The following is a 27,916-nucleotide window of genomic DNA, read 5'->3' as shown; positions in this document are numbered from 1 at the left end:
GAATTTCCAATAACGAAAGCAAGCAACAACAACAACAAAAAAAAACTAGATAACACTAACTAATAAGAAATAAATGTAACTATAAAAGACTGCCTTGATTTACGACCTTAAAATTGGCAAAAAGCTTTAAAACCCAGGTTTGTATAGTGCCACAGAACCTGCGGACTACAATCTCTTCCGCTCGGAGCTTTCAAAAATAAAAGCCTACACCACGCTTTGGTGCCATTGGCTCTTTGGACGCTTCACCGCTCAACCCCCCACCCCCCAGGTTACTCCCGCGTGCACGCACACGCACGCCTTAATTCTCTCTCTCTCTCTCTCTCTCTCTCTCTCTCTCTCTCTCTCACCCCTACTTTCAGTCACTCTCTCCTTTCTCTTTTCTAAAGCCCGTTGAAGCGGATTGACAGGCGAGAATGAAAATGAGGCGGACGCTCCGTCACGACTTCAGTGCGCCCGCGTCCTTTTGAGAAGACCTCTAAAACTTGGACCATATCACCATGGGAGCTATTTGTGCTGCGAGGAACTTTTGTTTGTTTTTGCTCTTGTTAAATAGTCGTCAAAGCATAGCGCTTCCAGAGACTCGAGGTGGGACTGTAGTGAGTGTTTGCATGTGTTATGGGTTTTGTTTTTTCAGCCGAGTGGAATGCGACTTTTTACGCACGTCTTAAAATTCTTTTATATATATATATATATATATATATATATATATATATATATATATATATAATTTTTGTAACTGGTATTAACGTTTTTGTGTTTATTCATTTCCTCAGTTTCTCATTTCAGTTAATAATTTAAACATAAAAGAGCCTTTAGGCTGTCATTAATGACATACTGGCATGTTTTTCCACGTGTTTTGATAAATCTGAGCAGATCCCTGCGCAGAAGGAAGTGATGGCTGTCACATAGATGCTATTTGTCAGACGACTCAAGGCTCATATAAGTGCACATGTAAAGGAGGCTTTAAAGGAGATGGAAAACACTGCGAAGGTAAGTTCTCAATACTTTGAGAACTGTATTCATTGACTCCTGTGTTGTCATTTTATTGACATCTCTGCATGCCTCTTCACCGTTGTTCACTGGCTCAAATCCTACTCCCTTTGACCAGCAGGTAAACATATATTCATGTGGTCACTCCTCAGATATTGACGAGTGTGACCTGGAGTACAATGGCGGTTGTGTGCATGAGTGCACCAACATACCAGGCAACTATCGCTGCACTTGCTATGATGGATTCAATTTGGCCAACGATGGACACAACTGTCTGGGTAGGATCCACTCTAAGCTTCAGAGGGAACTCTCTGACAGGGAGCTCTGACTCATCTAATCTGATCTTTGAGGAATCCATGTTTGTGTGGGTTGCGTTTGAAGTTTCACGCAGTCATTTAAAAAGTATTAGCCTCATCTGCAGTGTTTATAACACCAAACGTGATTTATATGACGGGGGGGAAATGAGTGATGAGGACAAATAATCTCCAGGAAGACTGTAGAGTGTTTTTGAATGCAGCCTTGCCCTTGTCCCATAGATGTGGATGAATGCATGTTCAACAATGGTGGGTGCCAGCACACTTGTGTCAACACTGTGGGCAGCTACGAGTGCCGCTGCAAAGACGGCTTCTTTCTCAGCGATAACCAGCACACGTGCATCCACCGCTCCATTGGTGAGTTTAGTCGTGAACATTGTGTCCCATCTTGGCTCATTTACAGCTCAGGTTTTGAATTTAAAAGTGTATTGAAGGACCCTTTTAGGTTTTACCAGGAGAATAAACTTTTCTGCTTCTGCGATAGATAGATGGTGTAAAGAGGAGTGACAGATTCAAGCTGTCTCTTCATAGCTTTGGGTTTTTTTTTATGTGCAGCAGCAACGAGCTGTGGGAAAATATACTCTGTGTCCCAGAGAACAAAATAAGTTAATAACTGCAACACTTTGGCTTATGTGGTCTGTGTCACAGATTAGTCTGAAGTGCCTTTGTTTTGTCATCTTGACTGGAGTCAACTTAAATGCAAGTACTTTCCACTCCATTGGGTCTTGACAGGCTTTGTAAATCCTGCAGACCTGACCACTCAGCTGTGACCCATCTATATAAATGGCGCCGCACCTCCTCTCAGCTTCAGGCTCAAAGCAGCATCAAGTGGGTTGTATGCAGAGGAACAGCTTGCTGTGTTTTCTTTTCATGCAAAGAGACTTGCAGAAATTTCCCTTTTTCTCCGCAAGGGTGATAAAAATATCCCAGTGTTGGATGTTTTTGGATTGTGCAAGGCATGAGAACAATCGGTGTCTTTGAGGATGCTGGACTAATCTCTCAGTATGTGTGCCTTTGTGTTTAGCTGGTCAGTCACTGCAGGAGAGTTTCATTGTGTACCTCTCTCCCACTTTCTATCCCAGAGGGCCTCAACTGTATGAACAAGGAGCATGGCTGCGCCCACATCTGCAAGGAGAGTCACAGAGGAGGTGTGGCCTGCGAGTGCCGTCCAGGCTTTGAACTGGCCAGGAACCAAAGAGACTGTATTTGTGAGTGAAGTCACCGTGGCTCTACTCTCAAAGTAATGCTCGCAAATACCCTGATGATTTGCCTTGTGTCCAACCGTTGTTTGCTCTGCAGTGACCTGTAACCATGGCAACGGAGGCTGCCAGCACACCTGTGAGGACACAGAGGACGGTTCCATCTGCAGGTGCCATGTCAGGTACACCTTACAGCCTGACAAGAAGACATGTGTGGGTAAGCAGCCGTGTAAAACAGGAAATGATGTAAAAAAAATTAACTGCTCAATTAAAGGAACCAGAAGATGAATATTTATGCACATTTGATATTGTGTCACTTTCCTTTTTAAAACTTAAATTCACTAGTACACTGGAAAAGTAAAGAATAATTGGTAACACTTTATTTGAAGGGTCGTGAATAAGACTGACATGACACTCATAAACATGACATAACACCTGTCATGAACATGAATAACCCTTCATGAATATTTATGACTGTTGTCATAAAGCGTCATTCAGTAAATTATGACACTTTTAATACAAAGTTGACATTATTCAAAATGTCTTTTGAACATTTGAATAATGTCAAATGATATCATAAATTATGACATTATTATATAATGATTTATGAATATCATATGGCCCTGACAAAAAGCCCTAGAATGGGACAAAAAAATGAAATCAGACCAAGAGTTTAAATTGTTTTCATAGCAGTCACATTTTAAAACTAAGTAAAATCACACAAAACTTTGAGAAAATATGTAACTAAGAAATGTTAAAGAAATGAATAAAAAAGTTAGACATTTATTCCCATCTGTGGCTGTAAAAAGAGAACATGAAGCTCTAAAACTCTAAAACATTAGTCAAGCTACTTCAAAGTTAGGAAAATCTGTTACTAACCGGGGTTACGTGAGTTCAAACATCAACCTCCACATTTACTCATGTCTGTATTCAGAGAGACAGAACATGGAGGATGCAACATTTTACTCTCTCACAACACTTATGCTCTAAAACATAAGTAATGTCACTTTTGAAGACACACTAATGCGTTTGTGTTTGGGGACAGAAAATAAAGTAAATCGCTTCTACATAGCTGTTATTCTTTGAAACATGTTTAAAATCCATTCAAAGTTTTTTTTTGGAAATGCGTAATTTTAAGGAATGGAAGCCGGAAGAGAGAAAAGGGAGCAACTTCCATCTGATTATTTAAGAGCAGTTTTACTGCATAAGTAAAATCCCCCCAAGGTCAGAGGAAACATGCAGCATATTTTAAACTAAACAAACTACCCCATTTAGTAAATTTAAAGGGGAATATGTCTTTTTTTTAACTAATAGAGTTAATAAATAAATTTAAGTCACTGAACAACTGAATTATCCTGTTTTTTCCAATAGCATTCCAACAAGTTTCACAATCAGAAAAATAGTTTCTGTTATGAATATAACAAAATTGGGTGTTTTTGTTTCCCTTTATACATTGCAGTCTATCTTGATGAATGTTTTGAAAACATTGTAGGCTTTGCTCTTACTCATTCTTCTACACAATGGATTGGACAGATAAGAATCATCTGCAAGATGATGGGTTATCTCTTTACTTCCAGCAGCAGCGCGTGTGAGGTCCAGGCGTGTAAATGTCGTCTTTTCTGCAGATCCTTATCTGCTGTAATATTTGACATACACCAAGCCACTACAAGCAGAGTATCCCAAAATGGTTCTGGTTCCTTCGAAGTAACACAAACTCCTAGAATTGAAGTTAGTGGCCGGGTTGCACGGTTGTGTGAAAATATAAATCTAAGAGATGTTTCTCAGCCATACCTGCTCTATTTTTAACTGGATTTCTGTGTGTCACAGAGCGAGATGAGGCCACCACTGAGTCCTCGGACCACAACGCCACGTCCTCCACTGAGGCGGATAAACGCGTCAAGAGAAGATTGTCAATGGGTAACAGTTGCACCCTTCACAGGATGACAGCTTGAACTGGCATGGGCGGGAAGACGAGTAATGTCTAGAACACCGATACATTCCTCAGTCCTTTAAGCAAACTGTGAAATGACTGCATGCTCGCTGTTCCACCTCAAGTCTCTCTCCTGTAATATATGCACTTGTGACAGTGTGGTAAATTTCACATTTTCCTTCTATTTGACTAGGGTGCCATTTGAATATTTTCTGACAGAGTTTATATTCATCGGTTGTGTGATTCAGGCTTTTAGAAAGTGTGTAAAAACATTGCAGCATTTTAGCATTTTATCTTGAAAAACATTAAGCACTGGTAATCAGAGCTGTAGTCTCACTAAAAGCCGGAAATCTGCACTGCACTAATGACTTTTTAAGGATCAATTTATTTAGACAGAAATTCAAAATCTGAACTTTCCACATGTTTTAAGGTGACACATGTCAGAAAACCAAGCTTTTGTGCATGTATTGATGTGTTTTCTGTCTATGAGAAACAAAGCACCACCGTCGGCCACAGCTGACAGTCACATGTTTGGGTTGTAATTTTTAGAAACCTGCGCGCTGAACAATGGGGGCTGCGACTCAACCTGTAAGGACACATCCACTGGCGTGCGCTGCAGCTGTCCCGACGGCTTCACACTTCAGTCAGATGGAAAATCGTGCAAAGGTCAGACTGACCGGTCCATAAGTACACCTTTCATAAAGCATAGCAGCAGACTGATTTGGTATGTCTGTGAAAGATTCCCTTTTTCCCCGGGAATTTGATTAGAAACTCCTTCCTCGCAGATATCGATGAGTGCGAGAGTCACAACGGCAGCTGCGAACACTTCTGCAAAAACACAGTCGGCAGCTTTGAATGCAACTGCAGGAAAGGATTTAAGTTGCTGTCAGATGAGCGCTCTTGTCAGGGTAATATTTGTTATTACATTGGTAATAAATAGGGGGAAAAAATGATGGTGATAAGATGAAACTGCATATTCCCACGAAGCTCCCATTGAAATCAATGTTTTCAACTTATTTGTCATTGTTCATTTGTCACATAATTTCAATGGATAATGGAGTAAAATGCCTCGTGGTGACGGATACGACTGACCCGCTATTATATCATCTGTGTTTGATTACAGATATAGATGAGTGTTATTTTGAGCGCACATGTGATCACACATGTGTGAACTCCCCTGGTGGTTTTCAGTGTCTGTGCAACAAAGGCTACACCTTGTATGGATTGGCCCACTGTGGAGGTGAGATAAACCTCTCTGGTGAAGCTTTCAAAAATGCTGCACAGAGTAATTTTTGAAAATGTGTTTGCTTTTTTTTCATCCCAGATGTGAATGAATGCAGTGTAAACAACGGTGGCTGTGAGCATGGATGTGAGAACACTGTGGGTGGATTTGAGTGTTTTTGTCGTCCCGGCTATAAACTACACTGGAACAAAAAGGACTGCATCAGTAAGTTAATGCCTCTCTATGTGTTTACATATGTATATATTGCTTGTTTTTTCACCGTGATTATATGTGAAATGATTTGGAAGGCAATGTGGGGACAAAAACAGGAGATACTTTGAAATGTTTCTCTTTTTTTTCTCTTTGGTGTTCTGCCTTGTTTTTTTCTCATGCCTGAGTAAAAAACATCAGAATTGCAAACATGCTCGCATGGGTTTGTATGGAGTTTTTATTTATTTATTTTTTTTACGTCTCTCGTCTTCTTTGTTGCGATCAAACACATTCTTTTTTACCTTTGAGTTTTGTTGTGGTCTTTATCCAGAGGCTGAGGGTTTAACACCTGCAAACCCCCCCTCTAAGCCTACCTTGAACTGTAGTAAGCAGCACGGAGGGGATCGCTGCTTTCTGAACTGCCAGTCTCAAGTTCATATCAGCAGTGGTGAGTTGAGCCAGATGTCTTTTCTTATCTGCTGTTTATATTATTTACTTTCACTTTCAAATCCATATTCTCTTTGTTGAGATTTAAAGATGAAAGTACAAGCATCGTTGTTAAAGATGAAAGTACAAGCATCGTTGTTAGGTTGCTACACAGATGCGTGCCTCCATCCCATTCATTTGATCACAATTTAGATAAATTATGTATTTTAGACAGTCTAAAGTTCTGTGATAAGTTTTAAGGTTTTAAATATATGATTTTATAAATTAAACCACTGAGTATATTATGTTTGTTCTAGTTTCTTTAAAAAAAAAATCAAATCCAGATCTAATTAATTACCAAGTGTTAATATAAATTGTGTGTTCAATTTATAGGTGTTGAAATGTCTTATAGTCACCAATTAAAATAAAAAGTAAAACAAATGGTGACTCCCAATTAAACAAGCTCCTTCTTGAGATTCTGGAAGCTGTTCTAGTGGAGATTGTAATGCTTTTGGTTTGCCCTCTGCTATTTGGGTCTGAATGACTCACAAGTACAAAATAGCAGCAAGTTCTTCGACCCTAATGAAGCTGAAAATTGAGACATGTACTCACCACGTGTGAAATTTTGTCACATTGTTATGATTGTTGTTATTTTTTCAATAAATTAGATGCTAATACCCAGACTAAATTTAGATATCACTCATTGTGTTGTCCTATTTTACATGGCTTCAATAGAAATGTATCTTCTTATATTTTGAAATGTCATTTTATTTCTAAATCCCAGGAATTTTGTCCTTGTCTTGTTGTCTATGAGATGTCCATAAACTAATTTATTGTTCATAGTATCTGTTTGAAAAACATCAGATAGAGATTACCTGGGTAAATGTAAAAAAAAACAAAACACTTTTCAAATATGGATTTAAGGAAAAAAACTGTCCAAACCAAACTGGCACTACATAAATAGGACCGTTCTTACAACATGAGCTAAAAGATCTCAAAAAGCAACACATGATGGTCCGATTTAAAGAAATTCAAGAGCATATCAGGAATAAAGTCACTAACTTCAGTCTGGAAAGGGTGGCTAGTCTGTAAAAATTAAGAGTGCATTTGACAGCTTATGAAAAAAAAAACAACTCACAACATCTAAATCCCTGCTTTAGGTCAATGTTGATGATTCAACACATATAAAGAGATAAGAAAACACTGGCATCCATGGGGGAGTTTCAAGGTGAAAACCACTGATGAAGCTTCATAATTTACGGAGGGTTTATAGACAAGATATGAGAATTATTTATTAAATATTAAATTTAACTACTTTCAAACAGCATTTACATATCTAGATTGGATTTCTGTATAGCCAAGTTCTCAAATATAAGTAATCTTTCTGAGTCTTTTATTATACCAGGTGTTCAGGAGGCTTAAATATGCAGAAAACTAAATATTCTGATCCGCTGCCATCCACCATCAGGACATTTGACAAAAGCTAAACGTTTGATCGGATAATCCGAACTGTTATGGCAACATAAAATGCTGTTGTATGTAAACTCGGCCTTTGTCAGACTTTTGGCAAACATTCTGCAACCAAAATCACATCTGTACCGCTGCCCTCTCCATCACTGTCGTGAGTAAAGCTCCGATGAAGCCATAGGAAACATCAACATAAAAGTGATTGAGTGGCGTAGCTTTAACTGATTGATGAAGCCATCAGTGTTGTGGATCTCAGGCCTGAAAAGGGGCTTAAGTCGAACTGTTTTAGATCTAGCTGTGTGAACAGTTGTCAGCTTTAGTCTGCGGAGAACACTCGTCGTGTTTCTACATGCTTCCTCTTTGCTCTTTGGCTCGGCTTTTGTGGCCCTGACTTTTGTCAGCCTCGGCCTGTGTGTCATGCTCCCTTGTGTGTTTTCAGGGACGGAGGATTCCTACACGGTGACCTGTGGAATGCCTCTGCCCTGCTTGGCTGGCATACAAAAGAGCAACAGTGGCTCTCATTGCTTGGGCAAGTACAAAACCTCACAGATCTTTCTGCTTGGTCACACAAAGCATTAACCTGAGGACAGGTTAATGTTGCTCTTGTGTCTGTTGTTTTTTTGGAGATGTATAAATACATCAGAATGACAAGGTTTCCTGTTGCTCTGCCCATTAGGCCCAGAAAAGGCTGGAGTGCACCGAATTAAAACCACAGCCACTTTCAAGTTTGGCACTGCCAAGTGCAATCTCAAACGAAGTCAGGAGAAACTGTGGGAGAGCTTCAACTCAGCGCACTCAGGTACAAAGATTGGCCCAGCAGCCTCTCCAAACACAAGATGACAGATAGACATGACTCTTTTATTTGCCGCTGGTTAAAACATTTAGGGTTTACTGAGAACTGCCAGCATCTAAAGAAAATAAAGCAGACCTGAAAGCTGCTTCAAAGAAACCAGAAACCGAGGGCAAATGTGAAAGACGTTTGTGGTGAAAGTGATGTGGTTTGGGGTGTTTTTGAATGTCTCGGAGCAGCACTTTGTCTGGCAGTGACAGGGGAGGATGTAATTAGCCATTGCAAGCCTTTTAGTTGTGTTTGACCCAGCCATCAATCAAATACCTCCTTGATTGTTGGATTATTTGGCCTCTCTGAAGGGATTTCAGTCTTTTTACAGCGTTTGTCTACTAAAAGGAAGCTCAATTGTTTCAGACGCATATTTCAGTGACATCTCAGTTCCTACTCAAGGTTATTGTAAGAGACTTAACCATCTACTGCAGAGTTGTTTTTAACGTGTTGCCTATGTTCACAGATTGCAGCTTTCTTTTCACCGAAAATGTCCAGTTCAGCTATGTAAGCCTTCACTGCACCTCATTGGGCCAGCGAACACGTAGCCGCCACAGCAGGAAGGCCGTTGAGGACGATGGCTTCGCCATCACAGCTGAGTTTGAGCTGGATGTTAACCTTGAGGAGGTAACAGGTTGGTCTCTCTGCTTCCTGCCTGCCTCCCTGCGTGCAACCTTTTCTTCTTATTCTGTGTCTGACTCCCTTCCGCTGCTGTCTTGTCACTAAATAGACCCAAAGCTCTTAAAGTATCTCCTGTTTTGGCTTGGCTCTAGGTGCAAGGGCTGTAAGTTAGGGGCTTTCTGTTTGGCTTCCTTTATTGTTGTTTTGGCATCTATGGGTGTTTATGTGCATAAAGCATGACATGAAAATCCAAGTATTGTAGGTTTTCAGGATGATTTTTTTTTGCAAACAAATGTGGTATCAAGTGCTTCTCTCAGCAGAGAGCTGCGACCTGAACTGCGTGCGTCGACGCTCAGAAAAGAGACTGAGGAAGACCATCAGGACGCTGAGGAAGTCCATCAACCGGGAGCAGTTCCACCTTCACTTTGCCGGGGCCGACTACGACCTGTCCAGGAGTCAGGGTCAACTGATGGGACTGCCGGGACACTGTCTGGCGGGACAAGTGTTGGTGGGCAGAAAATGTGGTGAGTTGGATATTTTTTATTGAGAACAGAAACATTTTAAAACACCAGACTTACAGTATTGACTCAGAGTAACAACTATGCATGCACACAGTAGACAGTAACAGAGGTGGCTCGTATGGGGGGAGATATATTTAGAAAGTTGGTTTAATGATTGGATTTGGTGCAGGTGTTTGCCAGATGAGTGCCGTATTTGATTTGCAGACATGTTGTAATGAGCGAGCTGGAGCACAGTGGTGCGAGCAGGTTTATGTGGAAGAACAGAGGAGCTGTTGTTGGGGCTCCAAAGCCAGTGAGATCTTCCAGCATCTCTCCTCGGGACGGCTCGCCTGGTAGCTGTTGCGCCTCTCGGTTGGGTTTTATATACAACCTACGATGGAGGAAATGTTGGTTAAACGTGACCACAAGCTGTCAGAAGGAGAGTCGGGAGCTGGATTGTGTTTTTCCTGGCTGGTGTTACTGTACGCCCCTGTTTTCTGGCCTCACAGTCAGTTAGTTTGCTGCTGAAACATCTTCTGGGGAAAGTAGTGCCTGTCTTCTAAATATTTATTCAGACAGATCTTGCTTTGTGCAAGATTTGGACCACGAGTAATGCAATCCTAGATCTTGACTTATCTAAATCTTAAAAAAAAAAAAAAAGTCTCCAAAGGCATTTGGGACTTTGCGACCTTCTTCTACTTTTAGATTCCTTGTTGACACTTGTTTTGAGTCTAAACTGCTCCTGTTCAACATACATTAAACATCTTGATGTCTAATGTTCCCCTGCCAACACTTTCAGATCGACATTAAGCAGTCCATTGGCCATGGAAGGGGTGTAGACATGTAATTTGGGAGAGGGGGGAGTGGAGGGGTTCAGAGAGGCATTCTTCTTTACCTCCAGCTTTTTAAAGGAGCTATATTTTTCCCTCCTTCCCCCACCTCCCACACTGGCTTAGCGCAGAGTGCAGTTCATTCCTTTTCAGTTTGGCCGCTCCATTGGGGGAAAAAAAAAACACATTTGGGGCTCGCTCCTTTAGAGAAAAAAAACAATACAGGCTTCTGTGAATTTGGACAGAAAATTGTGTTGATCCCACTTTAGCTTATATAACAGAGGATTGCGTGCTTAGTAAGAAAGTATAAGAATTTAACCACAGAATTATATCCAAGCATAAGTCTGTATTATTCATGATTTTCAGTGAACTGCAACGTATCTTTTTCTGTTCTCTTAAAGACATGAAAGGATCATTAGATGCGATGACTGAGGTGTTTAGGAAGTGCTGGTGAGCCAAGCTGGCAGTTTGAGTCTTGGGCGGCCCATCGTCAACAACCCCTCCCTCCCAGCTGGGGCCACTTTGCATGACCCCCAGCCACTAAACTGCTAAAAAGAGCTGACTTCAGCCACACCATGGGAATCAATTAGCATCAGCTGTTTGGGCCTCCGCTCGATGGGCGCCAGCAGCGATTGGGCCGAGTCGAATGGGGGGGATTCAGAAAACCTGACCCCTTTTATTGGGTTCAGCTCCTCACCGCTGTGATACTGTGGTGTTTTCCTGTGTCATCAAGTGGGCAAGAAGCAGGGCCTTGAATAGAGGTGAAAGGTCTTTTAAACCTCTTTGAGGGCCATCAATTCGAGGACTCTATAGAGGTGTTCTTTGCATTTGAAAGGCTTCAAGGTTTTTTATTTTCTCTCCCTCTCTCTTTCACCCCAACTCTCTCCTCTTCCCTCACTGTTTCCCTCTGTCAAATAAAAGCTGTTAGAGGACAATGCAGTGATGGGCTCCTCATGGTCTTTCAGAGTAAACAATGGCCCTCAAAAATGAACTGCTCTTGATAGAATTACATTTTCCCCCTTTTAGAGGAAAATCCAACACTTTGTTGAGTATAATGGAGCTCCACTCAAGCTGCTGTGTGCTGAGCCTTCCTGCAGCTTTAAAGGCTGCATCTCTAGGGCATGTTTATCACCGCAGACTGAGGGATTTGGTTGATTTATTCCTGTTTGAGATCAGCTCGTTCTTTTTGTTTTGCTTTTTTTTTTTTTTAAGTCAAGTTCTTTAAACTATCAAACAGACACAGTAATTCCCAAATTAATTAAAGGCATTGCTCTGAGGGGGAGGAACTGAAGCAAAAAAAAAAAAAAAGTATTTTCGTCCCTGTAATCAAGCCTTTGCACTTTTGTGAGGTAAGAGGGAAAACCCCCCCTTTGATTTTCCGCTAGGTCGGCTTTTAAAAGAGGTGAGGGTGTTTATGCTGGCATTAAAAGTTTCTCCTTAATGCTTGGCAAAACCTTCGTTGTATCAAGCATTAAGAAGGTGGTTCTGAAGAGACTGGTGCTCTTAGTTTCATGGCTGATTTAAACTGGTCTTTTTTAAAGGCTTTTGAACAAATAGATTTGGACGCTTTGTACATAATCTATGTTCACTTATGAGATGTGTGTTTTGAATTTTACAAAAACCAATTTTAAAGGTAGGTAGCCCTTTCTTTTTGGTGAACCTGCTTTACAAGAAGCACCATTATGTGCTTTTCTAATTGCACATATCAAAAAGCTTTATTTGTAAACTTAATCTGCTCTCACACTGAGCATAAATTATCTGTAAAAAATACATGTAAATTAAATCCTTCTAAATCCGTACATATCTAAACATAAGGGATAATGCTAATTTCATGAATGATCTATCACAAGTTAAAACTTTCTGGGATTTATTTGTGTTATTTCCTTGTAGTTCTCCATATTCAGACAGAAGAGCTTGATTATGAAAACATCAAAAAATGATGTTCAATGTTTTATTGATTATATACAATCGTAGAGGTTTACATTGTTTTGAGTGTTAAAAGAACATCACAATCAATTTCACAATGGATGCAGGTTGTGTGTTGCCAAACAATGTCTGTTTAATAAGTTCCTGACAATAAGCTAAATAAATAATGACAAATAATCATTAAGGGTCAGTCAGATAAACTTAGGTTGAAAAAGTTTTGATTTCAAAGCCACAAAATATTATGTTATTCTGTTCCTATGGCTTAAAGTTAACTTAATTAGATTCCAGAGAAAGTGCTGGAGTGACCATTTGTTTTGTCTGGGTGTACAAGAGAAAGAGTGAGACAGGACTGCCCCTCCCCCACTTGTTGCTTTACAATGTTGGCCAGCTGACTGTAAAACGGTTGCTTCTGTTTTCCCTTGTTTCTATGAAAGACAAATTTTGCTGATTGGAAATATTTCCACTCATAAAAGAATAGGCTGTTATTAGGGGAAAGAAAACAGTGGTTCTTGTTGAAATAATGCTGTTTTGTTTCTAGAGTTGGCATGTTGTGGACAAGTAAAGAGCTAAGTTAAAGTTATCAAAATTAACATACTAAAAAATATATATATCCTAGTTGCATAACTGCGTTGCTTTGTAGATTTTTTTTTTCAAAGTTTTGCAGCAGTAGATGTTTTCTTCTTTTAATAAAAACAATTAGCAGACACATACAATATATATTTTTATGTGGTAGCACTAGAAACTAGCATAATTGTATTAAATGTTGTCACACAATGAGGTTCTTCTGGCTTACACCTACTACTCATTCTGTTTAGTTCTAGGTCTTGAAAAGGTCCCTATTAGAAGTTAAGACACAGTAGAAGGTAACTTCCTGAAGCTTAAATTACTAAGTTTATTCAGCTTTGGAAAGTATGGTTTTTCTATCAGCTGATCCATCTAGTGCGCATATTATCCAACTGGAGCATTTAAGGCTCTAATAATTTCAGATTTTTTTTTAGCATTTTGAATTACCTGATGTACAAATGAAAGATAATAGATTATCTTATTGCTATTTTTTTTTTACATAATTAAAAGTCATATAAAGCTTTCAGGAACACCTTTGATGTGTTAATATTTAAACATTACACTTGAAGCTCTTGATTGTGTTTATCCTTTTCAAGTGCGCACCTGGGCCTCATTGCATTAACCTCAGAGATGGTGAGCTCTGGGTTATTTTATCGGTCTTATCATTCAGCTTTACAGCTGTATTTGTTGTCTTTATGTTGTGGTAAGAACAGTTTGACAGTGTGCAGCCAGGGGGCAAAGTGCGATATTTGTTGATTCACGCCTGCACATCACATTGTTTTTCTGCATTTTTTTTCATGTCAGAGTTTGCGCATTTACGTCAACTACAAGTTCAGACACAACAGGCTGTTTTCGGTGTCTTAAGTGTTTTCAGATGATGGACACTTGTTTTGATCACATTTTGTTATTGAGAATTATTCTAGTTGTAGTTTTAGTTTTATTTTGTGTAAAAACTCAATTAAAGCACTGATGTATGTTTGATCTGATCTTTCAGTGAGCTGCAGTGCTGGGATGTACTACGATGGTGATCAGGGACACTGTGTGACCTGCCCTGCTGGAACGTATCAGGATGAGGAGGGACAGATGTCCTGTGAAGTCTGTCCCTCACCTGAAGGGAGAGAGGTGGCCAAAGTGATTGGAGCTAGAAACATGTCAGAGTGTGGAGGTGAGATGCAATTCTCAACAAATCACAGCTTAAAACAGATGAAGGCATAAACATTACTGTCATCATTTTAAAATACATCTTTAGTACTAAAATGTTTTATGATGTGTGTATAATATTTTTAAGATATTGATTTCTAAGTGAAAATAAGTTGAAGAAATGTTTCAGCAGCAGGCACACGTTGAAAAATCTCCACAAATCTCAAAATATTTGTCTTTTTCATTGATTTAGCTTTATTGGTTATATATAAAGTAATTGAAAAAAGATGCTAAATAAGTCAGCCTAATTTTTTTTCCACATTAACATTAACATTCAAAGTGACTTTCATCGTAGTTTTTTAGGCCTTTCTGAAGTGTGTTCACCGTTGTTTTCTGTCAGTTTTCTTCTTTCATTATCTCTCCAGCACCATTTTCACTAAAATCTTTTTTTTTATTTTTAGGCCAGTAATTTCATCCTAGAAATTATTCAGACATGAAAACAGTCGTAAACTCAAGAAATTTCCCAGTGTTGGCAGTGTCTACACATTTCAGACAACTTCACAAGAGCCAGGAGTTTTATTTAGCTAGTTATATCAGCCAGTTAACAGTTTCATGGTATATCAGGGTTTTAACTACAAAAATATTCTAACCACAAAAATATTATAGCGTAGCATGAATATGACTCAAGGTCCTTTCTGATAAGATGCCAAAAGAAGTGCAGGATGGGGAAAAAATACTTGGCTGTATGGAACAATGAAGTGACATGGTAAGAGCACTGCTTAATGTCATGTTGCACCATCTATATGCTTTCAAGGCTTATGAAGATTCACTCACCTCAGCATGTGAAATGCTTAAAATGAAAAGTGAAACTGATGGCATTATCTAATATGTTTTGATTAATTTGTCCTATAATTTGGCCACTCATGGGGCACTCATAGTGCATTGACATTTCAATCACAGATGGTGAGTTAATTTTAAGTATAAAAATTAAATAGATGAAATGAGATGGTGGCTTTACAGCAAGAGTGACATTGCTGTTTGCTGTATTGCTGTGGATTAGATTCTAGTCCTGTTATGTCTGTGTTTGACCTCCATTTGTCTCTTTCTCATGTGTTTTTATAAATTACACACCATGGTGTCATGTTGAGGTAAAAGATCTGGAAATCAGTCAGAAAAAAGACAAAAAGAAAACCTGGAGAACTATTGATTGAGACTAATTTAAAAGATGGCAAGGAGCTCTGACTCCCTGGAAGCAAAATCTGAAAAATAATTACAGCCTTCTAAATGTTCAAGAATTGTTATTAACAGATTATGACATTTATTGGAGATCAAGAAATTTGAATAGCGATACAGCCCTTTTTGCAGATCAAAGCTACAGTATCAAACTGTGAATTTGAACAGAATTTAAAAAAAAGAAACTGCTTAAGATTATTGGAAACTATTAGACAAGTCTGAAATGTTCAACTGTGTTTGTATTTACATTCCCAAGAAGTGTGATTTATTTTCTTACCTTTAAACAAATAACAGAAAAAGCTGATAGAGACCCACACAGTCACAAAGAGAGCAAGGTAAGCGTTTTGTGAATCAGAGGCTCTCACAGGAAGCATTGGTGCCATGATAAAGATCTGTGTCCTCTGCAGATGTTCTTCTTTGTGTAAACCCAAAGAAGCTTGAACTCAGGTGATAAAGATGTGTTTGAATTTCAAGTTCTTTGAGCCCTGAATAAAAGCCGAAGCAGCTATCATCGCTTTTATCAACAGCGACTTTGTGGTTGAATCTCACGTCCCATCTCCTTGGACAGACTAAACAAGGGGAGCAATCAGGGAATTCCTGCCGACACCCATTTTGTATTTGTCATCTAGGATTTGCAAATAGAAGTGCTTATGAGACATGTTGTAACATACAAGCATATCTTATCCAAAACATTATATTGATATTCCTTTAAAGAGCTTGAAGTCTTGCGTACAACTAACCACATTGCACAGTCACAATGGTTTCAGCAGTCTACTCTAACCAGAAATGTCTTTGTGTGTGCATCCAGGTCAGTGTCCACCCGGTCAGTACTCTCATGACGGCTTCGTCCCGTGCCTTCCCTGTCCTCTGGGAACCTACCAGCCAGAAGTGGGACGGACCACCTGCTTCCTGTGTGGAGGGAACCTGGTGACTAAACACAGTGGTGCTGTCTCCTTTCAGGAGTGTGAGACCAAAGGTGTGGGAGTTATCAGGGCTATTTTCCCCTATTAATGCATGTTTAGTCTAGTTTAGTTCTAGCATAAATTCATTACTTATAGGGATGAGTTGGAGCAGAAAGGTTTATGAAAACCTGTCAGACTTATTAAATGAACTAAAACATCTGCAATTTTTGGGATTTGAAACTTTTTTTTTCTTCTACAACTTAATCTTGGAGATACAGTCTACACAGCTCTATTCATCCCAGTAGGAGCACTGCTGCCCTCTTCAGTTGCCTGGGGGGAATCACTAGCTAAAAGTCATTTTTTGTTGTTGGATGATGTGCCTTTTATTCTATTTATATTAAAGTGCTCTTTTTTGTCACCCGAGTTTATTATACTCCATTTGATTGTGAATAGTTTTATGAATTTTGAACCTTGTGCCATTTTTCTTGGCTCCTGCAGTCCAGTGCTCTCCGGGTCATTACTACAACACGAGCACTCACCGCTGCATCCGCTGTCCGACGGGCACTTACCAGGGCGAATTTGGACAGAACTACTGTGTCACCTGTCCTGGAAACACCTCCACTGACTTTGATGGCTCCACCAACATCATGCAGTGCAAAAGTATGTTTGTTTATACAAGTCACCAGTCAGAGCAGGCTAAAGGTTGAAGGAGGCCTTGAGCATAATTTCTTCTAAGGCCTCATTCATTCGATGATAATTTATGCTCTTTGCATATCAGATAACATGTTTAGAAGTTAACTGGTGACCCGTTGATGAGTCGAATAAACCGTCTGACAGAATGTGCTTTACTTCAGTACTGCCTCAGTCCCTTCCAGTATTCATTAATTAGGTCCAACATGGGGTATTTTTACTTTTTATTCTTTATTTTTTTCCCGATTAACTACATAAAGCTTTTCTGAGAAAATGTACTTGCAAATATACTTTTTCCATTCCAAATTTTACTTGAAGAAATTTTAGATTCTTGTAAGATTTGTTTACTTTGATACATTTTTTAGTTTTTGTCCCTCTGTTATGATTGTTCAATTGAATAGAAAACTGCAAAAGAAGTGAAAAGCAGCAACATTGGATTCTGAAACTAATGGCAGAATGTGAAGCTTAATCAGCAACATTTTAATCTAAAAACAAACGGGCTAAGCATTTAAAAATCTAAAGGATGATTTATTTTTTAAAGTAAATTTATATATGACAACCACATACATTTAGGTTTTTAACCAGGAGTTAAAATGGGACTTTTTTTATCTGGAAGGAATCACAGATTTAGGAGGAGTGGCTGGATCTCTTCTTTGTAAACAATCAATAAAAATCTAGCATCGGAAAACAAGTTCATTTTCTGTGGACCTATTTATTAAGTCACTATGTGCAAAAGCTGAGAAGCTAACAGCAGAAATATTTGAACTTTTAAAGTTTTCCATTAGCTATGCGCAAGTGTTGCAAAGTTCTCGCACCCCCAGGCCAGCACAGCTCCCTAATCTGTGGCACATTCCATTTTGAACAAGGACCGACTCTGACAGTAGACAAATCTTGTGAAATAGGAAAGGTAAAAAAAATCATTTTGAACACACGTGTGCGTTGCTTAACAGACCAACAATGTGGTGGAGAACTGGGGGAGTTTTCTGGTTACATCGAGTCTCCAAACTACCCAGGGAACTATCCCGCCAACATTGAGTGCACTTGGACCATCAACCCACCGCCTAAACGCCGGGTCCTCATTGTTGTGCCAGAAATCTACCTGCCCATTGAGGATGAATGTGGAGATTACTTGGTGATGAGAAAAAGCTGTAAGTTTTATTTGTTGATGTGTAAAAACAAGTGAAAAGTTGCAGTTGTAGATTTGTTCAAATTAACTTTAACCATCATCTAAACAAAACTAAGAGTGTGTTGACAGCGTGCGTAAAGTAAAATTTATTCATTTAACATCATAGTGACAATAACTAACAAATGTTTTGCTGGTTGAGAAGTAAGGCTAGTATAAACTCTGAGGACTCTTTTGGATTCCAGGAGATTTTAAACTATCACTGTTGTGCATTACTTGAAGAGGTTCTCGTGTTTGTTCCTGCTTTTAACTCACAGCTCTGCCCAACTCTGTGACGACTTATGAGACGTGTCAAACATATGAGCGGCCCATCGCGTTCACCTCCCGCTCTAAAAGACTGTGGATACAGTTCAGGTCTAACGAGGGAAACAGCGCGAAAGGTTTCCAGGTGTTATATGTCACATACGATGGTAAGAATAAACAGTTTGAAGAATCAAGAATATTTTATTGTCATTATGTGTTTACACACGCTTTGTCCATTAAATTGATCAGTGATGGAAAGGTTACTTTAAATCAGGGGTGTCCAAAGTGCCATCTGCAGACCTTTGAATTTGATTCAAAGAAACAAATTTTACCTGTAAGCACAAGTGATTTAAAGTCTCAGATATATTGCGTTCTTTTTGCTGAAGATAGAATAAAAAATTATATGGACCAACAAAATAGAGAATAAAACATTTTGTGAAATTGCTTGGCTTTTTTTTTACTAAGGCAAGCCTGTTTATTTTTTGGTCAGTGATATTTCACAGATCACTGTCATTCAAAAGTCAAACCCCTTTAATAAATTATTTTGTGCTTAGTTTATTGTTGAGCAGGCGAAAAGTAGTGACATCAAAGTCTGTTTTATAGTAAGTTTTTAATTACTGCTACATGTGTTTTTCACTTCAGAGGATTACCAAGAACTGATTGAAGACATAGTGAGAGATGGAAGATTATATGCATCAGTGAATCACCAGGAAATACTTAAGGTATCTTCGGTTTCATTCTATTTATATTCTATTTATATTTATATTTATTTGATTAAATAAATTTTCTCTAAATGGATTCCAGTAAGAATGTACCCATCTCTAATGAACACATATAAAGCGCACACTGTGTCTCAGATTAAGTTGTTATAATATCTTCTCTTTTTGTATTTTCGCCTTAGGACAAGAAGCTCATGAAAGCGTTGTTTGACGTACTGGCTCATCCACAGAACTACTTCAACTACACAACACAAGAATCAAAAGAAATGTTTCCGAAATCCTTCATCCGCTTCGTGAGGTCCAAAGTCATGAGATTCTTTCGCCCTTAAAAGGCCGTTCGTTCAAACAGCATTTTTCACAACAAACTCAAGTCAGACACTGGTGACAGTATCAGTGGCCCCCTTGAGTCCATTCTGTCATTCTTTTTATTGTTCCAGGGCCAAAGTAGAGCGGATCGCATATTGAGAGGACTAAATTTAAGCAACTGGACTTTAGCCATAAGTTTCAAGACCAAGTTCTGAAGATGTATGGATTATTGATCTGCTATGGCATCCCTGAATAGAATCTGGATATCTTCCATGAGTTTGGAAATGTGTCTGTAAGGACTTTATGGCTCCTTATAGACCATCCAGGACTGAGATCCCAATTGCAGATCTTTGCACTGGAATTCTGCTTGTTAATGTGACAAACTGACTTTATGGGGCTTTTCCTGATCTGGTCGTAAAGGAATACAAGAGTGGTATCTGAACAGATAAATATTGAATGTCAGTGAGATTGTATATAAAGTGTGTAACTAGTTTTAATATAGGTTACTTTCACAGTTAAAAAGTACAAAGAATATCCAGAACAAATAGAGCACAAATGACATTTGGGGACCACTAGCACTACTAAAGAGGTAGTCCCATCACAAAAGCAATTATTCTGATTGATATTTTGTATATGGTGTAAAAACGTTTTGGTGAAATGCTAACATATAGTGTGTAGCTTCAAAGACTGGTGGCATTTGTTATGTTTTTCAGGGTGTCTGAATAACTACTGTGATTTATGCATCCATGATGTAAGGACCTCCACAGGTAACACCCAAACAGTGTATTGTGATCTAACAGCTGAACAGAATAAAAGATAAATATAATGCAGATAGAAAAAACTAAATAAAACAGCCTGTAATATATAGCTGAGTGGTTCACCTGTCCTGAATGATACGTATGTATATTTTTTATGGCTTTGTACATCTAACGTGCTGTAAATAAAGACTGAAAATTTAATGGTTCATGTTCTGAATGAACTTTTTATTTATTTATTTATTTGTTTATGAATTTGTTAACAAACTGTGAAACACTTATTGTGAGATTAATAGAAGCAACTTGGGATAAATACAGTTGCTGTGAAAATTTTTTAAATTGCTGCTAGGTAATTCAAAACCTACCGACAATGTATTTTTTATTTGTAATCCTTTTCATAATAATAATTAATAGCTCTCCAGGCTTTATAATAATCCTTCAAATGTTTTAGACTTTTACTGCTTTCTCTGCTCATTGTTTATGTATTTCCTATGTGTGGCAATGGCAGCATTTGATTTAACTTCATCTTAAGTGCCTAAAGATCAAATTGAAATTAATTCTTTTTTAGATTGTCTGTTTTAATTTGATGTAACAATCCCTAATAATTCACTTCATTAATTGAATGATTAAATTTCCCTTTAGGATTCACAAAATATTGTGAATTGAACTGAACTATTTACCACTAAGGATTTGACTTTAGTTGTACTTTGCTCTCAGTGTACATTTTAGATATAAATATACATTTGTTTAAAAACAAAATGTGTTTTGTAGAGAAATGCGTGTGCATATAGTTACTATAATTGCAAAAGAGGTTAAAGTAATGTCGGCTGAAATGGCTTTCCATAAAAGTAGAGCAAATTCTGGAGAAAAGAAATACCATCCCATTTTACCATCCCATTTTGATGACGCAGCCCTTATCGTTGTTGACCTGTCTGGTCACGTGACTAAGTGCGGAAGTGGAGTCAGCTGACGGAGGAGCTCGGTTTAGCTCGATGGCTAACGGCGTCTCTTTCTAGGTTGTATTTGTCGTTGCTGTGCGGACTCTGGTAGCAGTTAATTGACTGATATTTTCAAAGGAGTCTTTCCGAGACTGGTCCGAAAAGATGAAGTTCCTGTTCGGTGTCGAGGCTTTCTGTTTGGCGTGTTTTGTTCTACTCAGTCAGGTGTCGGCAAAGGTAAGGCTACTGATAGCCTGGTTAGCTGGCTGTTGACAGAAAATGGTGATGGTGGTTCAGTGAAGCTGAAATCTTCTTTCTGAAACATTCCTTGTCTCTGTTTTTAAAACTCAGATAGGACTATAATAGTGTAAATATGTATTGAGGCTTTTCTACATTTCCACGCAGATTTCTGAAACATTCCTTGTCTCTGTTTTTAAAACTCAGATAGGACTAAAGTAGTGTAAATATGTATTGAGGCTTTTCTACATTTCCACGCAGATTTCTTCAATAGGATCGTGAAGAAAGTAGGACAGACATGCTAATAGAAATTACATTAAGATACAAAGATACAATTTACCTTCTGTAAATCTAACTTCACTGCACTAGGAAATTCATATCTGTATGTAATCATTCTAATAATCGAATTTATGTTGTAAAGTTTAATGAATAGTAAGAATGGCATATCAAAATAAAGTTTTGAGACGCCTCTGGTGTCTTAAAACTCTAGAAAACCTTGTTTATGATCATTGGTGCACTTCATAATCTGAACTGCATTATGTGTCCTTGGCAGCAAAATGAAATTATGACAACTCATCACAGTAAACCAAAACTTTTCTTTTGATGCAGAATTCAGAAGACATCCGCTGTAAATGCATCTGCCCACCCTACAGAGAAGTGGAAGGACAGATTTACAAGCAAAATGTCTCCCTCAAAGACTGGTGTGTTTAGAAACCCTACTATATCTTACTGATAATAAGTTATTTTAATCTTAATAACAGCCTATCAATGCTGTTCTCTTATCAGTAACTGTCTTCATGTGGTGGAACCGATGCCAGTGGATGGCAAAGATGTTGAGGCCTACTGTTTGCGCTGTGAGTGTAAATATGAAGAAAGAAGCTCGGGGACTATTAAGGTACATTCACTTTGGAAAAACCTTGATTGCCTATGTGTGTGTGTTTGTTGGCTCTGTGATGAACTGAGCTGTCCCCACCTCTCACCCATTGACCCATGGAGATGGGCACCAGCTCCCTCCTGTCCTTATAAATACCTAGCAGATGTAAAAAAAATGATTCACGAGTTTAAAAAAAATAACTAGCAAAACATAACACTATAGATTGTTAAAGCCCAAGGTTTAGAGTTACTGTTTGACAGAAATATTGTTTCTTAGTGTAGCGCTGGTGTCCTTTAATCACAGTTTGTGGGGTTTTGCTGTAATTCTTCTCTGACGTTTGTAATTTTCTAACTTGTTGTAGTTATTAGCAATATTTGCTTAGTTTAGTTACTTTAATCTTTGCGGCAATATCATTATTTCCCCCCTGCTTAACATTAATCTCTTTTTGTTGTCATTCAATGGGTACATAACATTCATTAACATTTTTCCCTTCTAGTAATTGAATCATATTTTCATATTGAATGCATTCATCCAATGGTTGCTCTCCATGTTTAGGTTACCATCATAATTTATCTTTCCATTCTGGGCCTGCTGCTGCTCTACATGGTCTACCTGACTCTCCTGGAGCCCATGTTGAAGAGGCGACTGTTTGGACACTCTCAGCTAATCCAAAGTGACGATGATGTTGTCGGGGTATGTGTTTCTTTTAAAGAAACAGACAATTCCCTGTGTTGCATTGCTCTGACTCTGAACTCTGTCGGTGTTGTCAGACTTTTTATATGTTAGTAAAGAGGTCCTCGTTGCACAAAACATCACATGGTAGCCCTCCATTGTGGGTAAAAATTAACAGTTTCACTAGTCTGTGTGTTGCAATACTACTTCATTACTTCATGGTACTGCAGACTCCTTCTGGGTAATATCCTTTAGAAAAAACCCCCACTGAAATATGACACTGGGTACTTAGCGAATCTACAGCCAACTCAGCAGATGTTTAAAGCAGCAACTTCATAATACATTAGCAACCACAATCACAAGCAAATACAGTGTAGTAAGAAGGCATTGTCCACATTCTGTTCACAAAAACACCAAATTAACATTCACTGTATACATTTATAAGTAAATCCTACAGAACATCTCGAAATGTTTTTTCACCAAAAAAGAAAAAGGGATATGTTATTGTTTAGCATCATGCATGGTTTCATCTAGCAGGTTCAGCTTTAAAGACATGCAACAAAATCGAAAGTTAAATCAGAAGGGGATTGTGGGGATTCAGCCGAGTGAAGTGATTGGTTGGAAAAGAAGGAAATACAGAAGACGTTAAAGTGATTGATCAGATTTGTGGAAAAGTTGGCTGGTAATAATAACAAGCCTGAGCAAAATTTGATAATGATGAGTGAATTTGCATTAATAGTTGCGATCGCAACTTCTCGGAGGGACTGAATCTTTGAAAAATACTGTAAACAACACTTACAGACAGAAAATGGTAGTTAGGACATTTGCGTACTGTTCACTTTAGATATCTTGTTCACTGATTGTGAAATGCAAGGCCTGGACTGAGTGCTGCAGGGCCTCATTAATATATGTTGGAGGTATTGTTTCTCCATTTTAACTGTACAGAACACAAAGGCACTCTTCCAAATGGATCAGATCGAACTTCAAAAGAGAGTCAAGCGAGCTGGCAGTGTACGAACATGACTAATGCTTCAAGGAACAGAAATTAAGTTAAAATCGATTCTGTTTTTCATTGTGGCATTCTAATATACTTTTGTGTAACTGGATTATAAATATGGGAAAAATAAGGAAAGGCACATGGTTTAATCAGCCTCCAGCAATGTTGGCTTTTACGGCGTCGTATAATTAGAGCACATGCAAACATAAAACAAACGGTAATCTTGCTTCTGACATTCCTATTACTCCACGTGAAAAAGCCCAGAATACTTACTTGAACAGAGGATAAAAGTAATCAGTTTGGCCTCCTTTGGTCTGACTGAATGTTTAGATATTAACAGAGGAAATATGTCGCTGCCTTTCCCTGAGGGTAGAGGTGGAGCTACAGCTGCTTTTTGATCATGCCGTGATTTGACAAAGTTCACACAAGACGTTTTATATGAGAGTGCTTTTAACAAAATGTTAACATTTTCATAAAACATGAGTTGGGCACACATTTGTGTCAGTTCTAAGTACTGAGCTCGATGCAACTTTTTTTTAACAACAAAACTCTTGTGAAGTTTATCTAAATGTTTGGGTTAACAGTTTTTTCCCCCTCTGAACTAACATTTACTACACAGCGCTCTTTTCCTTCACTGCAACAAGCAGGAAGCGAAAAAGAACAACCAAATTACTAACAAACAGGACTAAAGTAGGACTGTTGTGAAATTCAATACATAGGAAAGATTAAACTTGTGAAGTTTACTCAACTCTTGGTTCTAAGATGCTGCCAGACTCTTATCCAACATGCATTTTTCTTTCTTGCCTTGCAAGCTTTTTTTTCTTCTGTTCTTTTTTTTTAAGAACAGTCTCGTTTTCTTTTTGTTTGACTCCTAACCGACCTGTTTTTTCACATTTTCAGGACCAGCAACCTTTTGCCAATGCTCACAATGTCCTGTCCCATTCACACTCCCGATCCAATATGCTAAACAAAGTGGAGCACGCCCAGCAGCGCTGGCGGAGGCAAGTCCAGGAACAGAGGAAGTCTGTGTTCGACCGCCATGTTGTTCTCAGTTAAACGGCTTTCTGAGCTGTTGGTGGAGGTGAAACAGGACAAACAGTCTGAAGAAAAAAAAAACACACTGTGAAAGAGACCCCAGATTAATTTGGCTGTACTCTTATTTATGGCTTTGGTTTTGACGTGAACATGGTACAGAAATGTGGATCTTTGAAGCAGAGGTCACCGGGAGCTGTTGTTTAGTCTATAGAAAAATTACAATGGCTTTTGATTTTGCACATGCTCAAACGAACAAGAATAAATAAATTACTCTGCGACTCAAATTCAAGTTGGAGTTGTCTGTCTCAAGCACTCCAACACTCCTCATTCAGGTTTACAAGCTCAATGTCAACAACTGGATCAATCAGTGGTCAGTATTTGCACCATAGAACTTTAACACGACATAAAACAACTCATCTCATTGCAGAGGAACTGAACGAGTGTGGCGTATCTGAGTTTTCAACCTTCTTTGGGAAAGCATGTTTTGTAATGGCTCTTTTTTATAAGTATTTCTCTATCCGTTTGTCCTACCAGTTTAATGTCTTACAAATGGTGAAATGTTTCTTGCATACATGAAATCTAATATTTGGACTTGGTGTAATTGAACTCTGCAGAATTCGATAGTGACATTATCGTTAACATAGCTGTGTTACTGATTCTGGCCCTCATGAAGTCCGTGCCGTCTTTGTGTAATGTATTTACTGAATAGGCTTTGATATACTTTGTGATTGGTTTAGCTTCTGATCCCTAATGAAATCCTTGTTGTCAGAGGCTGTGTGGATGCGGCAGGGTGGAGTTGCACTCAGACCTATGAAGTTCATTTTGTATAAAGTTTGGGTGGCGGAGATGGTCCTAAAAGTGGATATACAAGCACCGGACGGAGGGCGACCCACGGAAGTGTTCTTAACTATTGTTTATGTGTAACCTTTGACTTTAAAATAAATTTATGTTAAATATCTGGCTTGTTTTTCTTGGTTTTTATCTACTATTCTGTGTGATATTGTTTAATCTACAGATAGGTTTTAGTGTGGCTACCATGGATACAGAGCTGAAAAATGCTTATCCTAGAACAACAATGATTTCTAACACCTTTAAGCTGATGAAAAACATTTTCATGCCTCAGATTTCTGCAGTCTTTCATCTCTTTGTCAACATTTGATTATGCAAAATGAAAACGGATTATTTCAGAACAAGATTTTGCTTCACAATAGTTTTCTTTCTGTGGCTTAATAAGCTTATGCTCTGCTTTTATTTAAACATTTGTTCAGGAATATATGAAAAGTAGCCCTGTCTCTAAATATTAGCTAACGTGTGCTGCCTATGCCAATTAAATCAATTAAATATGTATTTAAAGAGAATAATTTATCTAATGAAGAACTCATCTACTCGTGTTAAAATTTTAAATTAAATTTTAAACCCTCAATTCTATAATTTAAAAAAGGAAAATTTCACTTGGGTATATTGTAAATAAAACTCATTAAATAACACACCTCAAGGACATCCAGTGATTGACTTCTTATTTAATTGATTACATTGTTTAAAATTTTATGTGAGTTTTTTTTTTACCACTATAAAATATACTATACAAATTAAAGTACATTACATTACAATTTAGATATGTGTTGGAAAGTTTAATCCTGTTCCACAGCATTTATAACAGCTTTCCAGCTCCAACATAAAGGTAAAGACTGTTTTTTGTTCAGATCTTGACCAAAGCTGGAGTTTGGGCTTAAACAGCAATTACTCATAATTTGTCAAGAAAAACATTAGGCAGCATATTAAGGGGTCCGAACGAATTATTCAACTAAACCATACTGAATGTTGTTTTATAGGCAACACAAATGTTGCACAAAAATTTGGTGTCAAGATTTTTTAAAATATCTTTTCATAATTATTCAGTTTGGCAATTTTCTTAAAGCTTTATTTTGCTATTTTAGATCCTGATGTCTTATCACATCCTGACTTACGGTGATACGTTCTTGTCTAGCGCTTAGATTTTTCTTATCCGACTTTCTGAGAACTGAACACAGGCTAAGTTTTTTAAAATCTGGGAATTTTCTTGCCATGGGTCCAAGATTTCAGTGTTCTGATCTTTGACCCACTTTGCAATCAGTTTTGTTTTGACAATGCGCTCCATCATGCCGGAAAGAACACAGATTATCTAGCTGTGTCTGGATGATTGCTCTTCAAGGACAGATTGATCCCAATCTTTATTAATGGCAGGGTTCTTGGACAGAACAACACTCGTGGATTTTATCAGGATGCTTTAAAACCGGCACAACAAAGGTAGCTCTCTATGTTTCTCCAAGACAAATGATTTTCCAGATGTCCCTCAGATCTGAAAGGACTCATCAGAGGAAGTGCCGTTACACAACTCTTCTGCTGTTCATTCTTGCACTTCTCGCAGGATTATGACCCCACTTGAGTTACTCTTGAATAAAAACGAATTCTTCGCTGCCTGTCTTACCCTAAGGTTGTTGTCAAAAATGTTTTCCACTTAAATGTTGGGACTGACACACTCATCCCCACCTGATGCTTTCATGAAGCAAGTTCTGCACTGGTGGCAAACTTCTCAGTAGGGGATGGTTTTGGTCCCCAATCTTCCCCACAAGAGGACCTAATACCTCTGAAAACTGTTCCCTCAGGTTCCCTCAGGTGCAAAGTTTTCAGGTGCAATTTTCCAACAAGGGAAGCCATCAGAATGCAAAGTAATGATGGGTACACACTTGTTAGAAGTAATTAATGCACACATGTAAAAAGAAAACAAAATTAAGCACACCTGGCTCTCTCGTAGTAATTAGAAAAAATAAAAATAAAATAAGCTGCCACATTTACAAAACACAACTACTTTTGCTGACTAAAGGGTTTGGCCACTTTTGTGGTTTAAAGAAAACTCACTTAGTGTCTTTTGTGCTCTGAATCTAGTTTGAGTGAAAAACAAATCCCAACACATGT

General features: G+C 38.4%; 2 protein-coding genes across 4 annotated transcripts; both read left to right on the top strand.

The window, feature by feature from the left end:
* Positions 1-131: 131 nt before the first annotated feature.
* On the top strand, positions 132-20,417 carry scube2 (signal peptide, CUB domain, EGF-like 2). 3 transcript variants are annotated; one of them, XM_008405259.3, is made up of 23 exons: positions 132-585; positions 874-990; positions 1,143-1,268; positions 1,527-1,661; positions 2,387-2,512; positions 2,604-2,720; positions 4,331-4,420; positions 4,983-5,099; positions 5,219-5,341; positions 5,557-5,673; positions 5,758-5,880; positions 6,197-6,313; positions 8,198-8,287; positions 8,435-8,557; positions 9,063-9,230; positions 9,538-9,741; positions 14,032-14,202; positions 16,219-16,386; positions 16,811-16,972; positions 17,953-18,150; positions 18,443-18,595; positions 19,071-19,150; positions 19,330-20,417. In XM_008405259.3, exons 1-23 carry the CDS (start codon positions 498-500, stop codon positions 19,474-19,476), a joined length of 3,060 nt encoding a protein of 1,019 aa, XP_008403481.1. In that variant the 5' UTR covers positions 132-497; the 3' UTR covers positions 19,477-20,417. The 3 variants fall into 3 exon arrangements, with proteins under 3 accessions (XP_008403481.1, XP_008403479.1, XP_081461296.1); XM_008405257.3 differs by having other exon boundaries at positions 133-585; positions 9,535-9,741; XM_081605170.1 differs by lacking the exons at positions 6,197-6,313; positions 8,198-8,287; positions 8,435-8,557; positions 9,063-9,230 and having other exon boundaries at positions 134-585; positions 9,535-9,741.
* A 722-nt stretch (positions 20,418-21,139) lies between these two features.
* Positions 21,140-25,919, top strand: tmem9b (TMEM9 domain family, member B). The gene is made up of 5 exons (XM_008405256.3): positions 21,140-21,383; positions 21,993-22,084; positions 22,170-22,278; positions 22,813-22,950; positions 24,827-25,919. The coding sequence occupies exons 1-5, from the start codon at positions 21,312-21,314 to the stop codon at positions 24,980-24,982; spliced, it is 567 nt and encodes a 188-aa protein (XP_008403478.1). The 5' UTR covers positions 21,140-21,311; the 3' UTR covers positions 24,983-25,919.
* Positions 25,920-27,916: the final 1,997 nt, after the last annotated feature.

This window comes from Poecilia reticulata, chromosome 3 (genome assembly GCF_904066995.2).
Source record: "Poecilia reticulata chromosome 3, P_reticulata-male-v2, whole genome shotgun sequence".
Taxonomy (NCBI): domain Eukaryota; kingdom Metazoa; phylum Chordata; class Actinopteri; order Cyprinodontiformes; family Poeciliidae; genus Poecilia; species Poecilia reticulata.
This window is presented reverse-complemented; position numbering and strand designations above follow the sequence as displayed.